Source organism: Sparassis crispa, assembly GCF_003851025.1.
Source record: "Sparassis crispa DNA, contig_000017F, whole genome shotgun sequence".
Lineage (NCBI taxonomy): Eukaryota > Fungi > Basidiomycota > Agaricomycetes > Polyporales > Sparassidaceae > Sparassis > Sparassis crispa.
Window position 1 is genome coordinate 326,585 of NW_020939764.1, and position 12,292 is coordinate 338,876.

The window sequence follows — 12,292 nt, forward strand, 5'->3', positions numbered from 1 at the left end:
GTTGGAATTCTTTACTGTTTGTGCTTTCGCTGATCATCGGTAACTAGGTGCTTACTTGCTAACGTTCATGAAGATAGGCCACGATTATCCGATGTCTCTGGTGGATAACTGGGGAAAGGACTACCCTATCCCATTGAATATCAACCAAATGCAGAAGGATCAGTTATCTGAGCTTGCGTTCCTTCTCGGAGGTGTCGGGGATGGTGATTCTTAATGCCATTTCTGTATTTCGCTATTGCTCAATCTTCCATCTAGCACGCCATGTCTATGCGACGCTTATCGGACTGCGTCGAGCCTTCGAGAATTTGTCCAAGGCGAAACGCAATAAATTTCACGTGCATTTCACCATGTTGGATCTTTAGCCCTCTGCGCTCGCTCGTGACCTATGCAAATGATGCTGTTGGATTCCCTGGTTGACGATAGAGGTGTAGATCCCACGACCTTACTCGAGATACAGTCAACACTGTTTTATACCTATCTTGGTGTTATCATGCCTGGTTACTGCCATGATCGGTGAGCAATCCGCACGAATCATGCGGCGTAGTTGACGCATTCATACTTTATGACATAGACTACAAAAGGTCATGCAAGATCTTCAGCAACGTCTGAACAAGAGCCCTCCTCGATTACCTTCCTGGATCCACGTTAATGCAGAAGCTATACCGCGTCTGCTGGAAGCTCTGCAATTCTGGGCAACCGTCCCGGGCACATTACACACGCGGGAAGTCCTGGAGGCCCATAAACCTACCTCGTGGGAGAACGACATGGCTATGCTCAATAACCCAAGTGTATCTCCAGAGTATAGAGAGAGAGCTCTTCATTTTCACGAGCAAAAACGTCAAGATGTAATGTCGGAGTTTCAACGATCGGGCCCCAAGCGCCTGAGACAGATGGGCATCGTCGACCCCGGACCAGGCGCAACGCCAGCGCAGAGACAGAAGTACGAAGAACGGTACCAAGCAGCTGTAGAGACTATGATGGACATAGCAATGACAGACATTGGATCTTTGTCATTCGAGAAGCTATGGTACGACAGGACGAAGGTATTTCTTCCCCCGCAAGAACTTTGGTCACGGCATCCTGCCTTTGACACTTACCGAGGACTCAAGAAATTGGATCCGCAAAGGCTCGTGGATCAGAACCTCACGGTACCTCTTTACCCCTACGTTTTCTGACTCCTATAAGACTTACGCTGAGACGTGTTTAGTTGACTCAAAGCATCGCACAATGTTGGAAGGCCAACCCGACCCTGGTGGTGCGTTCGTAGCCTTCGATGAGAGACCTCACAATTCTCACGCTTTCGCGTCTGCGTCTTAGGATTCCCGAAATAAAAAAAGACAGCCTTTTTTAAACCCGAAACCCTTCGAGACACCAGCTTTCATAGAAGGATTCAATACCAAATATAGACTCAACGGCGAAAGTGCTTATCATCGCGATATCGACTCACCAACATTCACTGTAGTTAATGACTTCTTCGTCGCCGTCGCGAAGGCCATCAAGGGTATGCCGGGCCGAATAACGTTGGAGATCCTGAGCGGCGAACTCATGCAGGAACTTGCGAAGATGAGGTTAAAAACCGACCACACTCGTCCCAGCGAATTTCCGAGGTCATACACCAGAGCCTATATCAGCAACGTCCCGTAAGCTGACGATTTCGCAACTGTCGGTGATAAGACTAATTGATTGGAAGGGATTATGCTCACGGAATGATCAACACCGTAGTATATGCTTTACCAGTCCTACAAGTCGATAAGGAAGCAGGAGTTGCATCGACTTGCCTGCTCAATCCTGGAATTTGGCGCAACGAGGACGAATTCTGCTACACGTGAGTTCTGCCATGATGTTACCTTACCTCATCTGCTTACTCTGAAAACCAGCTATACGCTCCTTCGACTCTACGATTTGCCCAAGTATTTCGGCTGTCGTGTGATTGAGCAGGACGTCGCCGGTCATCTTAGGCAACCGGTCTTTACCTCATCCGTTGACCGAATTGGCTTCGCGCGAAGAACTTGTTGCGTGGCTAACGCGGACACTGCTTCACATCGTCGTTCCACCGATCGTGAGCGGCTCTTTCCCCGTCCGCCTTCCCAATAACTTGGTAGCATTTATCGGGCTCCTCGTGCATCTTCAAAGTGTCGACTACCCAGCTCACTGGCTTTCGGAGTTCCTCCACACTGTCCTCGAAGACGACGTGAAGACTGAAGTTCCAATCTACCTAGGAGAATACCCCATCCCGCTACGCGAAATATCGCGACGAGTAGCCAAGCGAAGCATTCGCCTAGACCTATGGCAGGCCGACTTTGAAAACATCCTCGCCGTCTCCCATCGTGGCCTACCGTTCGCAATTTCTCTACCAGGTGACTATGCAAGGGCCCGGACAGAGATCAGCGTATGCGAGGTACAGCTGCGGCCGTCTATTCCGTCGGATGGCTCAATGTTCAGTCCACCTATCCTCGACCGACACCCTGATGTCTGTCTCCTGTTCTACAAACCATTGATTAACATGACACCAAACGACTTGGTCACTGCAATACCTTCGATACTCGAGGGACAGACGCGGCCTTCCCCAGGCGACGTGTTGATCCTAACGGCCGTTCTTTCTTTCAACTTGGATGGTGACTGTATGGCACGATGGGTACTGGGTAAGAAGCGCTTGGAGAGGATGCGAAACGAGCGATGGATGATGGTGGCATATCGAGCAGACATGAGGTTGCCATGTAAGCCGTGATTATTACCCTCCTGTGGAAGTTTTAACATTGCACTTTCAGTCACTCATCCTGCACTTGCATCAGAATGGAAGGAGGCAGCTGCGCTCGCCTGAAGCGAACAGACAGGAACAGGTCGTATATATACTGCGTTGACCACCACTCTTGTTAGCTTTGCTGGCCAATACTTGCCTCAAATCCTAAGAGCTGAATCGTGATTTACGCAAAGCTATGCACCAGTGTCTTCAGAAATACATCTTGTACAGTCTATGAAAGTAATGAACAAATCGTAGAGCTCGCTCGTCTCCTCTTAGCGATAGGCGAGAATATGATCTTGGTATCACTAAAGCCCGCTCCACGGAATATGCAGGGATGTATTGAGTGAGAGCGGTATGTCCATAATCCACCTGGTGATCAAATCCTATGTGACAGCCATGAGCGGACCATCAGAGCGGAATGAAACACAGAACATACGAGGGCGGCCTCCGGCTGATCAAATGGAACCATGTGTCTGTAGGGCAATGTGCGCCTCAATGGGGCAGGAACTGAAGTGTATGACAAGGAGACTCACCCAGCCTCATGAACGGCGACGAAAGTTACGTTTCCCGCAGAAGCTCCATGGCCACCCGCGCTGCGGACCAAGCCTCCGATCTTGCCCGTCTCAGTAACGGTCCACGGCACAGACTGCGCGCTAGCGAATTCGTCGCGGAACTTGGATTCAAGCTGCTCAACCCACCGTTCGTTGCCCTGGTGTGGTTTCCTCAGACGAAAGGGCAATGCGCAGGACACGAAGGACGTACGATGAAATTGCACATCATGTCCGCCGTTCCGGCGTAGACAAGTAGACGGATGCCATTCTCGACGAGCTCCGGCAGCAGTTTCGCGCTATTGTGCGCGCCGTCACCCTGCAGCGCAAACGCCTGGTTGACTTCCATGTTGCACGCCGAGAACTCCTGCGCTGGGTTCACGCCAAGCTCGTATTTCTGCTCCGGCAGGTTCATCCACATCTCGATCCAGCTCATCTGAGGGTAGCAGAGGTCACCGTCTTTCGAGCGATCACACTTGCGGCGCACGTCATACGGGTTGAGGCCGAGCTCTGAACCGTGACAGTCAGAGGGGGCACGACGTGCAGCGGGAGCATATACTCACGCATAAGCGGCCCCATAATCTGGCTGTTGCAGTACAAGAGCGCGGGGACGCACGTCAGACGAGACTCGAAATCATTACAGCTTTTGAGGAGACGTTGACATGTCGGCACTTTGGTTCTTAGGGCGGAGCACTGTGGTCCCTCCGGATCGTCGTACACCGCGTATGGGCCGTCGCATGCCCAGTCCGGTACGCTCGCCATCTGCACGTGCGGATTTGTGAGGCCGTTCCCAAGGATCACCGAGGCAAGATTGATGTACATAAGGCCCCGAGAGGCGGCGGAGTGCGAGCGTACCAGCGCCTGGTTCTCTTTGTGCACCACCGCGGCAATGTTTGGCGCATACGTTCCGCCATAGCTCTCCGCCGCGATGTGGAACGGCAACTTTGAATACTTAGGGAAACGACTGAGGAATAGCTCCAGGAACGCATACACATCCTGACCAGCCACAGGGCTGGTATTCACGCTTGTGCCCTCGTCCGCGTACGAGTACCCAACGTTGACGGGTTGGTCGAGGAAGATAACGTTGGCGTGCGTGTTCCAAGAGTGCTTGTTGGACGTCACGTTCCGACCGTCAGAATCGATGTTACAAGGGCCAAGCTCCATCAGAAGGCCGGTGGAGGAAGAGCAGCCTGGTCCGCCGTTGAGCCAGAGAACCAGAGGCGCGTCTGCAGGGTTGACGCGGGATTCGAAGAACCTGAATATTAAATTCAGTACTTTGGTCTACGTGGATTGCTACGGGGTAGATCAAATGATTGCGGGAGTTGCTGATGCACGCCCACCGCATCCGTGACGGGAAATGAATCATCATCTCTAGCACGGAGGACCTACCAGAAGAATAGATGCTTGTCCTGAGCGATATCAAGGTACCCAGAGTACTGCTTCACTGTGGGGTCGCAAAGCTTTGGCTCCTTCATTCTCAACTGATACTGCTCGAAAGCAGGATGAGAGACGAGCTCGTCTGACTCGTGAATCAACACGTCATCGAGCTGAAGTCTCGCAATGTACTCACAGATAAGACCGCTCTGCATAATAAACTTCTTCCCATCTTCTATCCACTGGTTGACCTCGGAATTGATACTGTTGTCCCCTAGCACATCGTGCACTGCATGCTGCACGTAGTGCGCTATTCCGCTCAGACTGCCGACATCCAAGCCTAGTTCTGAGCCACCTAAAAGAGTCTGGTCACTGGTAGGAACAGCGAGTACATAGGGAAGTGCAAGGAGCGAGAGAAAAGACGACGTCGCCCTCATGGTTGGAGACAACGTTGGTGCCGCAGCTCTCTGAAGACACAGATCACCATATCGGGATAGCCATACTCAACGCCAGGATATGCCGGTGGTTTCAGCCGAATCTGCACTTAATCGGAACATCGACAACTAATGATATGCCTAGCTCTAGAGAACATGACGACGCGGCAGAAAGACAATCATGCATATGAGACAGTGCAGAGTGCACTGACACATTGTGACGTGCACGTAAAAAACACCAAGCGGAGGAACGGAAGAAGAAAAAGGTAGAGTAGCGCGATAAAGACCCTTGTGAAAGGGCGAAAATAAAAACAAGGACGAGACGGAAACGAGGAAAAGCACGATTGGCAGCAGACAAGACAAGATGCTGGATACATTTGCTGCGGAGAGCGGATCAGTGGGTTACAACTCAGCGGAAAGATACAGCCAAGACCTTATATAGCATCTAATAATACTCAAGAGGTAGAAACCTCGGTCCAGCGCGAGGCGGGCTCAGGTTCAGTGACTGCAACGAAACAAAAGTAAGTTTATTAGAGTGACAAAAATGAAGGCACAACATACTCGGCCTGCGCAGGGCTGCGTGGTAGACCACCATCAACCACTTCTCCCGCCTCAGTCGCTGGATACGCTTCCAGCTAAACATCCACTGGGCTTTCCAGACATGGTTGATACACTGCAATGACTGCAGGGCAGTGAGAATGTACAAGTCGTCTTGTCGAGGAAGTGACTGTCCTTCTAGGATGGAAGGTACAGCGGAAACCAACTCTGCTGGATCCATGCCAGCACCAGGCTTGTAGAACAGCAGACATACAGATGGAATGCGATCAAGTGCGACCGGGAAAAGTGGTGATGAAGCGGATTCAAACAAACCAATATCTGTATGTGACTGAGCAAAAGAATCAGGGAGAGATACTGCGAAAGGTAAGCCCTTGTATGTCAAGGCGAGGATGTTCTCAAATTCCGCGAACCATGGGTCCAAACGAATCTTTCGCATGGGAACACGCCGTGAGATGTCCGAGACAGGAATGGGAGCTGAACCCAAATAAGGTGCAATATCAGTGGCAACATTGTTATAAAGCATGGTTTGAACAAAGTCCGTGAACCAATGTGACGGATATCCAACATGTTGAAGATGCACCAAAAGCCCGAAGAAAGCAACAAGCTTGTGAGGAAGACGGACAACATTGGTCGCCTGTTCGTCACTCGATGCTGGTATGATAATATAGAGTAACGTTCGGGTGGGCCAGCTGAAAAGTTCTTCCCGGATAACTAGTTTGTCGACTGGTTTTGGAAGAGGGTCCTTGCCCAAGATGATTTTCCCCATGAGATCGGCACAGATCACACGGCAGCCCAGATATCGTGGAAGGTCCTTCGGCAAAAGCAACGTGTATCTAGCAAGTGCAAGTCAAGCTCTGAATATTGGAGGCAGAAAATCAGAGGACCTACGTGTAACAAAATTCTTCATTACTCGACCAGATCGGACGATTCAGAAATGAAGTGGCTGCGATGGCCGATTCAGCTCGAGAGCGTAGTATAGGTAGATTATATACAATGGTGTTTATCAAGCCATGCGCATAATCGCTGGTAAGACTTGAGCACCTCGGAAGAGCTGCGAATGTCAACGCACTTACGGGATGTTACTAACATAGGCTCGAGTGAATAACTTTGGGAAACGCGCAGGGCGAGACTTTGGGAAACGCGCAGGGCGAGACTTTGGGAAACGCGCAGGGCGAGACTTTGGGAAACGCGCAGGGCGAGACTTTGGGAAACGCGCAGGGCGAGAAGCATTATTGTCGAGCTGCATTTTAGCAATTTCCTGGCTTAGTTCTCCGCACAAGACCTCCAGTACTACACGGTCTTTCATCCCTCTGACGGCCTCAGCGGTCGCTCTGAAAAAGTCCGCCACAGCGGTGAACGCCGGCGCATCCGAGTTGGTGCCATACGAGCTTCTCGGCTTAAGTCCAGTCTCTACGTTGAAGTCTTCGATGAAGTGAGGTGTCTCGAAGGGGTTTGGAAGACAGTATGGTTGGCGACCATCATTCCGAGAATTCTGAGACAAGACTTGAAGTAAGCCATTAACCGATCGGCAATGCGTGAAGTAAAAAGACGCACCAGCAGAGTTGGATTAGCTTTCCAAGAGAGTGCAATTTCATCTCTTAACTAAAGCAAAAAAAATTAGTGTATTAGTGAGCAAAGAACCCCGAGACAAAATTTAGTGAACTCACAGATTCTGCCTGGGCCAACGGTAGACTAGTCCTAGAGGTTCTCATGGAGCGAAAATACTCAAATCCAGGATGCCGCGACCACAATTCTGGAGGAGGTAGGAACACCTTCGTACCAGCATACCACCGTCGTTCAAGGGCCATCGGCGGTTCTTCCTCGAGGACAGTACGAGCACACGAGTCCAGACGTGCCTCAAATATCCACTTTTGTAAGGGGGTCGCGTTGGGTCCTGGATGGAAGACATCATGCTCTTCTAACTGTGAGGGGTCAAGGCGACGCAAGTTCTCTACCAGTAGCTGGCGCTCCGAAGAGAAAACCTCTCCGAAATTGGGTTGATATTCCTGAATAAGCGGACTATCGGGAGACTCTGGGGTATGGGTTCGTAAGACTCGTTTAGTCTGTAATCCCTCGTGGACTGTTGACCAAAACCGTAGGGCTTCGAGCAATCTTGGTATACTGGCGGGATCAACGTGAATCCAGAACGGTAGTCGCGGAGGTTGTTCGGATAGACGTCTGAGTAAGTTTTGGATAGTGATCTGTAACCTGATGGAAACCGGTTCAGGGAGCATGGTTGGGTGACTGATCAGCGCAACACATACCGATCATGGCAGTATTGAGGCATCACGACACCAACATAGGTATAGAAAATTGTCGCACAGACTTCAAGCAGGGTAGTCATTTGCACGTCTACATGATCTACCAAATACTCCAGCAACATCATGATGCACAGGTCTCGTGCCAATGCAGAAGGCTGGAAGTCTAAGAGAGTGAAATGCGCACGAAGTTTCTTTCGTTTTGTTTTCGAGAGGGTCTTGGATGCACGGTGAAGGCCAATCAACGTAGCATATACATGACGTGCTAGAGGAGATATGAGCACGCATAAGCTACATACAAGACAATGCACACCATCACCGACTCCTCCGAATAGAAACGCGATATTCTGCAGGTCATCTCCTGTCATTTCATTCAAATGCAATGGGGAAGGATAGTCTGTGCCCCAGTTGTCTGTCAAAGACATCAAACGATCTTGACCTATCTACATAATGGACCATGAGTCTGCTGTACCTGCAGGAGGAATTACAAGAACAATGACGTACTGTGAAGTATTCCAATGTTGTCTGCCTGATGATAGCATAAATTTGTCAGCAATGCGTCCGCGCAAAAGATATTCAAATTGACATACGTCATCCTCTTGAACACGGGAAGAATAGAAAGGTAGCGTCTGGAAGTGTCTCTTTCATGAGCATCATATTTCCCTTGTATCTCCATGAGCCTGAAGTTTTTCCAGAATTGTATGTTCTCTAAGTTGTGACCAGAGTCTTCCAGGACCATATAATCCATCTGCGCGATAGTATGCGCATTGTCACGAAGAAAGGCGAGTGAGACGGTACCAGCGCGCAGGCCCTGACGAAGAGCCTTGCTCAAGCGCACAGAAAGTCTCATTCGAAGATCTGAGCTTTCCTCCGCAGGGAGAAGCTTCCATGTGCGAACAACGGCTTCGATGCATCCGAGATAGTCTCCAGCCTCATATCATGATAGTGCTGCACTCAAGTTCGACGGATAAATTGGATCATCTGGGCGAAGCTGTTCCGCCTGTGCAATTGCGAACCCATAAGTGCGTTGGAAGGAGTTAATCAATGGTTACCTTGATGTAGGTTTCAGCAGCCCTGCATGGATCACCGCATTCTCAGCAGGCAAGAAGACACTATTAGCCTGAGATGGAGGTAAAGCTGAGAAGCTCACAGGGCAAAGCGACCGACTCTGAAATAAGCATTCCCTTCATTCTTCAGCTGTACGGCGTCCGGCAGATCGTCCACCATTGGCTTCGTCGCCATGATGTGCACTCAGACAGATCAATATTGCAACGAGACGTCACGGTGCCGTCCGTCGACTGCGCGGTGCGCCACGGGCCTCGAACGTGACTTAGCCTGTCACTCGCGTGACGGAACGCGACATTATGTTTTGCGCCAGTACTTAGTTCCGAAGCTCAATTGCGACATTTCACATCAAGCACATGTTATACAGCATTTGGGATTGATGCCAGTGCATCATGATACATTGATTTAGAGAATGCTTGCACTCTTCAGAGATATCATTGTCACACATCACGTGATCCCTTCTACACGCAAAACTGCAATAATTTATTGACATGTATCAGCGACTGATGGCAAGGCATACACAACAAACAAGTCTACCGAATGGTCATTCACGCAGGTGAAAGACATTCCATGAAACCGGCATACGTGATTGCCGCATTCCTCTCCTCCACCCTCCGCATAATGTCATCAAACAGGTTCTGCATCTGCTCCTTGTCACTCTCCTCCTCCGCCGAAGTATATTGGCTGCATATATAGACCAAGTTATTCCAGTGGAGATTGTTGACAACACTGAAGTAGCGACGGAGTTTCTTGACCGGCCCGTATGCAAGATGGCGGTACTCGGGATCAAGGTTCGCAAACGCCGCAAATGTGGGCTTTGGGACGAAACACCGCACAAAACCACGCAAGAACATAGAAGAACGACTCGAGGTCGTGACGATATCGATGCGCAGGCATCTTATCCTCCCACGACAGCAGATCTAAAGCCATGAACGGACGCGGTACCTCGGCTTCTTTTGATCATCCTCCTTGGACTTGTCCCGACTCTGTGAAGGTCCAGCGGCAACGTTCTCCATCTCACCATCCTTGACCTGCTTACTCGACTCGCCAGCAGTCGGAGGGGCTTTGGATGCATCTGCCGAGGGCCCGGAAGTATTATCCCAAGGGAGAGTTTGTATTTGCAAGAAGGTTTGTACATCTGTTGAATTGTTTTCCCCGCGATTCATGGATGCTAGAGATGACACCATAGATGTTGGCGCCCTCGCGGTAGAACATGATATTGTTCGCGCTAATACCGCGGTGCAGAATATTTGATATTTCCGAGACCCAATGGTGTACTGTTGCGCAATGAGTCAAAAACCAGGTGGATGACAGTAGAACACAGTGGGACTCACCGTGTACAACATCCGTGAACACCTTTATGAACTCCTCTGGACTGTTCACCATATGCAGAGGCTGGTACTCCTTCATGGCTGGAGCGGCCGATTCTCGTAATCAGGAGAGCCTGGAAGCTCCGATAAGAAAACTCTGAGAAGATCCAGGTCATCCATTGTGCGCAAAAGCCAACACTTCAAGTCTGAAATATGTCTGACATACTCTGGCTTCCGCCGTCGAAGCGCCACTCAAGCTGTTTGAATGATCTTGCCTTCTTCTGTGCGACTGGTCTGTGCCCACGCCAATTTGGCAATGACAGCATCACGTCCGAACAGCTTGAGTGTCTCGCCTTTGGTTTTGAGAGGAACAATGGTCGTCCCTCTGCCAACGATACAGAAGTCGGGAAGTAGATGCCGCGTGCTGTTGATATCAATTAAGAACTGCTACCGTTCAGTAGTCTTCTTCTCCACTCCATCGCCCTCATAAGTTGCACCCAGCGGCACCTCAAATTGTGCAGTGGAAAAGCTGCTGAAGGTTGTCGAAGTGAACCTCACGAATGGGGAGATACCTGTGCAGGACAGGTCAGCCGAGGCCAACGCAGCGAGGACCAGGAAAGGATACTGCGGCTTCACAAAAAAGTCAAATGTGGTTGACATCGCAGTGCCCATCCGGTCGGAATACCATAGGTGAATGGTAAGACCATCCAGCGAGAAGCCAGACACAGTCGCGCACGCCGTGAGAGAACATGTGCAGCTGGTACTTTGTCATCTGCACCTCGTTGTTTGTCAGATATATCGACCGGTCTGACCGTTCTTGAGCCGACGTAGTACCGAACTTGTAAATGGACCGTGTGCGTTTCATAGGTGGCTCGGCTACGTCGTCGTTAGTATTCTTAGGCATCTTTCGCTTGCGTGTTCGGATGGTAGATGTTGATTGGCTATCAGACTAAGTGAGATAAAACCACTAATTAGTACAATTCAGACCGTCGTTGAACGAAACGTACTTCCCGCAGTTTAGACAGATTCACGGCGACAACATCATCTCTCACCCTAAACGCCAGTTTGGTAGGTCGCTTGACTTCTACGCAGGCTAGCGTCCAAAACCATAACTGTTTATTCACCTTCTTCATTGTACTCCAGGACATGTCGGGCTTGACGCGGCCAAACATACCGTCCACGAAACTCTCCTTCAGATTCATGAATTGAGCATGGATCGGACGGGGAAACTCCGGACGTGGGTTGTCCTTCCCCCCTTGCAGAACATCTGGGTGATAATATCGTGAAATATGTCGTTGAGGTCTTTATACGATTGCCTTTCCGAAGAGCAGTCACAGTAACTCTTGCAGAGCTTGCGAGAAAGGGTATACAATCCATTTGGCGTGGGTATCTGATCACGAGTGAAGTTCCAAACAGCCCTAACGAAGTCGAGGACGGGCACATCGCGCTCGATGTTGTGTGCCAAGTTCCGCCCGACGTATGCTCTGACGACGGTGTCCACGCTCTCGTGTTTGCTTCGACCTTGAAGGCCTCCCAAGACATCCGATTTAAGAGGGGTAGGATACGTAGGCGCTACAGTATAATCGTTATTATATAGAAATCTAAGGTCGACAGGACGTGCGGGTTGCGAAGGCTTACCTGTTTGCAAGCGTTTGCGAGGCAGTGTGAATGGAGGCCGCAGAAACAGCTCGGCGTCGGACAGTGCCCCACGTGGTCCTGGAGACAGGTCCGTCATGATAACGTCCGATGCGAGATAGGCGGAGCGATGGTAGCGGAGGGTAGGATAGTCAATCCACGCAGGGAAAACCCTGCAAACCTGTAGTCCGATCTCATGTGTATCAATGTCGCTGCGGCCGTTGTGTTGCGAGACCAGGCCAACATCGTCAACGCACCTCGTCACATGACACGCGTCTCAGCCTGACTGACTTCTTCCCATCATGTTCATCGCCATTCCTGGCCAGGAAATTTCCCTGGACACGAATTGGCCATGGCTCAGATCCTG

At 50.4% G+C, this 12,292-nt stretch overlaps 7 protein-coding genes across 7 annotated transcripts; 3 read left to right on the forward strand and 4 right to left on the reverse strand.

The window, feature by feature from the left end:
* Positions 1–67: 67 nt before the first annotated feature.
* Positions 68–362, forward strand: SCP_1801150 (hypothetical protein; the record flags this gene model as incomplete). The annotated part of the gene is made up of 2 exons (XM_027765203.1): positions 68–203; positions 256–362. The coding sequence occupies 2 exons, from the start codon at positions 68–70 to the stop codon at positions 360–362; spliced, it is 243 nt and encodes an 80-aa protein (XP_027621004.1).
* Positions 363–490: 128 nt separating this feature from the next.
* SCP_1801160 (hypothetical protein) lies at positions 491–2,094 on the forward strand (the record flags this gene model as incomplete). The annotated part of the gene is made up of 6 exons (XM_027765204.1): positions 491–513; positions 572–1,148; positions 1,208–1,255; positions 1,318–1,640; positions 1,691–1,825; positions 1,878–2,094. The coding sequence occupies 6 exons, from the start codon at positions 491–493 to the stop codon at positions 2,092–2,094; spliced, it is 1,323 nt and encodes a 440-aa protein (XP_027621005.1).
* Positions 2,095–2,503: 409 nt separating this feature from the next.
* SCP_1801170 (hypothetical protein) lies at positions 2,504–2,821 on the forward strand (the record flags this gene model as incomplete). The annotated part of the gene is made up of 2 exons (XM_027765205.1): positions 2,504–2,717; positions 2,769–2,821. The coding sequence occupies 2 exons, from the start codon at positions 2,504–2,506 to the stop codon at positions 2,819–2,821; spliced, it is 267 nt and encodes an 88-aa protein (XP_027621006.1).
* Positions 2,822–3,048: 227 nt separating this feature from the next.
* On the reverse strand, positions 3,049–5,102 carry SCP_1801180 (Carboxypeptidase Y homolog A; the record flags this gene model as incomplete). The annotated part of the gene is made up of 7 exons (XM_027765206.1): positions 3,049–3,126; positions 3,180–3,216; positions 3,277–3,452; positions 3,506–3,801; positions 3,855–4,546; positions 4,681–4,810; positions 4,862–5,102. The coding sequence occupies 7 exons, from the start codon at positions 5,100–5,102 to the stop codon at positions 3,049–3,051; spliced, it is 1,650 nt and encodes a 549-aa protein (XP_027621007.1).
* A 452-nt stretch (positions 5,103–5,554) lies between these two features.
* SCP_1801190 (hypothetical protein) lies at positions 5,555–8,765 on the reverse strand (the record flags this gene model as incomplete). The annotated part of the gene is made up of 10 exons (XM_027765207.1): positions 5,555–5,604; positions 5,661–6,490; positions 6,546–6,680; positions 6,731–7,149; positions 7,212–7,259; positions 7,325–7,865; positions 7,922–8,180; positions 8,229–8,358; positions 8,420–8,444; positions 8,506–8,765. The coding sequence occupies 10 exons, from the start codon at positions 8,763–8,765 to the stop codon at positions 5,555–5,557; spliced, it is 2,697 nt and encodes an 898-aa protein (XP_027621008.1).
* Positions 8,766–9,528: 763 nt separating this feature from the next.
* Positions 9,529–10,390, reverse strand: SCP_1801200 (hypothetical protein; the record flags this gene model as incomplete). The annotated part of the gene is made up of 4 exons (XM_027765208.1): positions 9,529–9,877; positions 9,926–10,055; positions 10,117–10,257; positions 10,315–10,390. The coding sequence occupies 4 exons, from the start codon at positions 10,388–10,390 to the stop codon at positions 9,529–9,531; spliced, it is 696 nt and encodes a 231-aa protein (XP_027621009.1).
* A 152-nt stretch (positions 10,391–10,542) lies between these two features.
* On the reverse strand, positions 10,543–11,492 carry SCP_1801210 (hypothetical protein; the record flags this gene model as incomplete). Its single annotated transcript, XM_027765209.1, has 4 exons — positions 10,543–10,675; positions 10,742–10,920; positions 10,976–11,239; positions 11,298–11,492. The coding sequence occupies 4 exons, from the start codon at positions 11,490–11,492 to the stop codon at positions 10,543–10,545; spliced, it is 771 nt and encodes a 256-aa protein (XP_027621010.1).
* Positions 11,493–12,292: the final 800 nt, after the last annotated feature.